The sequence below is a fragment of the Aptenodytes forsteri genome, unplaced genomic scaffold (assembly GCF_000699145.1).
Source record: "Aptenodytes forsteri isolate BGI_AS27 unplaced genomic scaffold, ASM69914v1 Scaffold125, whole genome shotgun sequence".
Classification (NCBI taxonomy): domain Eukaryota; kingdom Metazoa; phylum Chordata; class Aves; order Sphenisciformes; family Spheniscidae; genus Aptenodytes; species Aptenodytes forsteri.
The window spans coordinates 529,938-531,816 of record NW_008794447.1 but is presented as its reverse complement, the minus strand read 5'-3'; the positions used below and the strand labels follow the sequence as shown (position 1 = coordinate 531,816).

Sequence of the window (1,879 nt, the reverse complement as noted above, 5' to 3'; positions counted from 1 at the left end):
GGATGCTGTAGGTGAGGCGGGCGTTCTCCCCGCCGCCGGCGTCCACCCCGGCCCCCGGCCCGGCTCACCAGGTAGCCCGGCGCCGCGGGGCAGCGCCTCCCGCGCCGGGGTGCCGTTGCGGCCGGGCAGGGGGCTGACGATGGCGGGGGCGTTGTCGTTCTGGTCCACCACGACGATGTTGACGGTGGCGTTGCCGGCCAGCGGCTGCGGCTCCTCGCCGGCGTCGCGGGCCTCCACCTGGAAGCTGAACTCCTTGAGCTGCTCGTAGTCGAAGGAGCGGAGGGCGTAGAGGAAGCCGTTCTCGGAGTTGATGGAGACGTAGGTGAAGACGGACATGCCCTGGATCTGGCTCTCCAGGATGGAGTAGGCGAGCTGGGCGTTGGCGCCCTGGTCCCGGTCGGTGGCGCTGACGGCGTAGATGTAGGCGCCGGGCACGTTGTTCTCGCTCACGTAGACCTGGTAGACGGGCTGGCTGAAGCGCGGCGCGTTGTCGTTCACGTCGCTCACCCGCACCTGGATGGACTTGCTGGTGCTCAGCGGCGGCTCGCCGCGGTCCCGGGCCACCACGGTGAGGGTGTAGGCGTCGCCGCCCGGCTGCTCGCGGTCCAGCGGCCCCTCGGTGACGATGGTGTAGTAGTTCTTGAAGGAGCTCTTGAGGCGGAAGGGCGCGTCGCCCTGCAGCAGCTCGCACTGCACCTGCCCGTTCTCCTCCGAGTCGCGGTCCGAGACGCTGAAGAGGGCCACCACGGTGCCCGGCGCCGCCGCCTCGCTCACCGCCTCCTTGACGGTGGAGAAGCTGATCTCGGGCGCGTTGTCGTTGGCGTCCAGCACCCGCACCAGCACCTTGCAGTGCGCCGGCACGGCGTTGGGCCCCAGGTCCTTGGCTTGCACGTACACCTGGTAGACGCTGCTCTCCTCGTAGTCCAGCTCGCCGCTCACCTCCAGCCGCCCGGTGCGCGGCGCGATGCCGAAGAGCTCCCGGGCGCGGGCCGAGATGTGGCTGCTGAAGGAGTAGATCACCTCGCCGTTTTGGCCCTCGTCGGGGTCGGTGGCGTTGAGCTGCAGCACCAGGGTGCCCGGCGGCGAGTTCTCCGGCAGCGACACGGTGTAGACGGGCTGCTCGAAGGCGGGGACGTTGTCGTTGGAGTCCAGCACCCTGATGGTGAGCAGGGCGGTGCCGGTGCGCTGCTGGGGCTGCCCGCCGTCCACCGCGGTCAGCACGTAGCGGTGCACCGCTTGCTGCTCCCGGTCCAGGGGCTTGTCCAGCACCAGCTCGGCGAAGCGGTTGCCGTCCCCCTGCGTCTGCACGTCGAGGGAGAAGTAGCTGTTGGGGGTGATCTCGTAGGTGCGCAGCGAGTTGGTGCCCACGTCGGGGTCGAAGGCGCTCTCCAGGGGGAAGCGGGTGCCCGGCGTGGCGCTCTCCGAGATCTCCACGGTGAGGTCGGGCTCCGGGAAGGAGGGCGGGTTGTCGTTGATGTCCAGCACCTCGATCTCCACCCGGAATAGCTCGAGGGGGTTCTCCAGGAAGACCTCCAGGTGCAGCAGGCAGGAGGGGCTTTGCTTGCAGATCTGCTCCCGGTCGATCTTCTCATTCACGTAGAGCACCCCGGTTTCCAGGTTGAGCTCCAGGTAAGGGCTGCGGGAGTTGGGCGCCGTCTGGAAGCGGCGAGCCGAAAGTTTTGTAATGTCCAAGCCCAGGTCCTCGGCGATATTCCCCACGAACGTGCCATGCTCCTGCTCTTCCTGCACCGTGTAATGGAGCTGGCAAAGGGCCCCCTCCACCATCCAGAGCAAGGCAAAGAGGAATAGCACAATCATCTCCAAATGGGGAAAGAGATCCCCCCTCCCCAAGACCACCTCTTCCTCCTCTTCCACAAGC

At 67.5% G+C, this 1,879-nt stretch overlaps 1 protein-coding gene across 1 annotated transcript in view; it reads right to left on the bottom strand.

Annotated features, from left to right (window-relative positions):
• Positions 1-1,818, bottom strand: part of PCDH10 (protocadherin 10) — a 31,383-nt gene extending 29,565 nt beyond the window's left edge. The window contains 3 exon segments of the mRNA XM_009290328.1: positions 2-55; positions 57-81; positions 83-1,818. Coding sequence (XP_009288603.1) covers positions 2-55; positions 57-81; positions 83-1,818 — 1,815 coding nt within the window.
• Between the last annotated feature and the right edge of the window lie 61 nt (positions 1,819-1,879).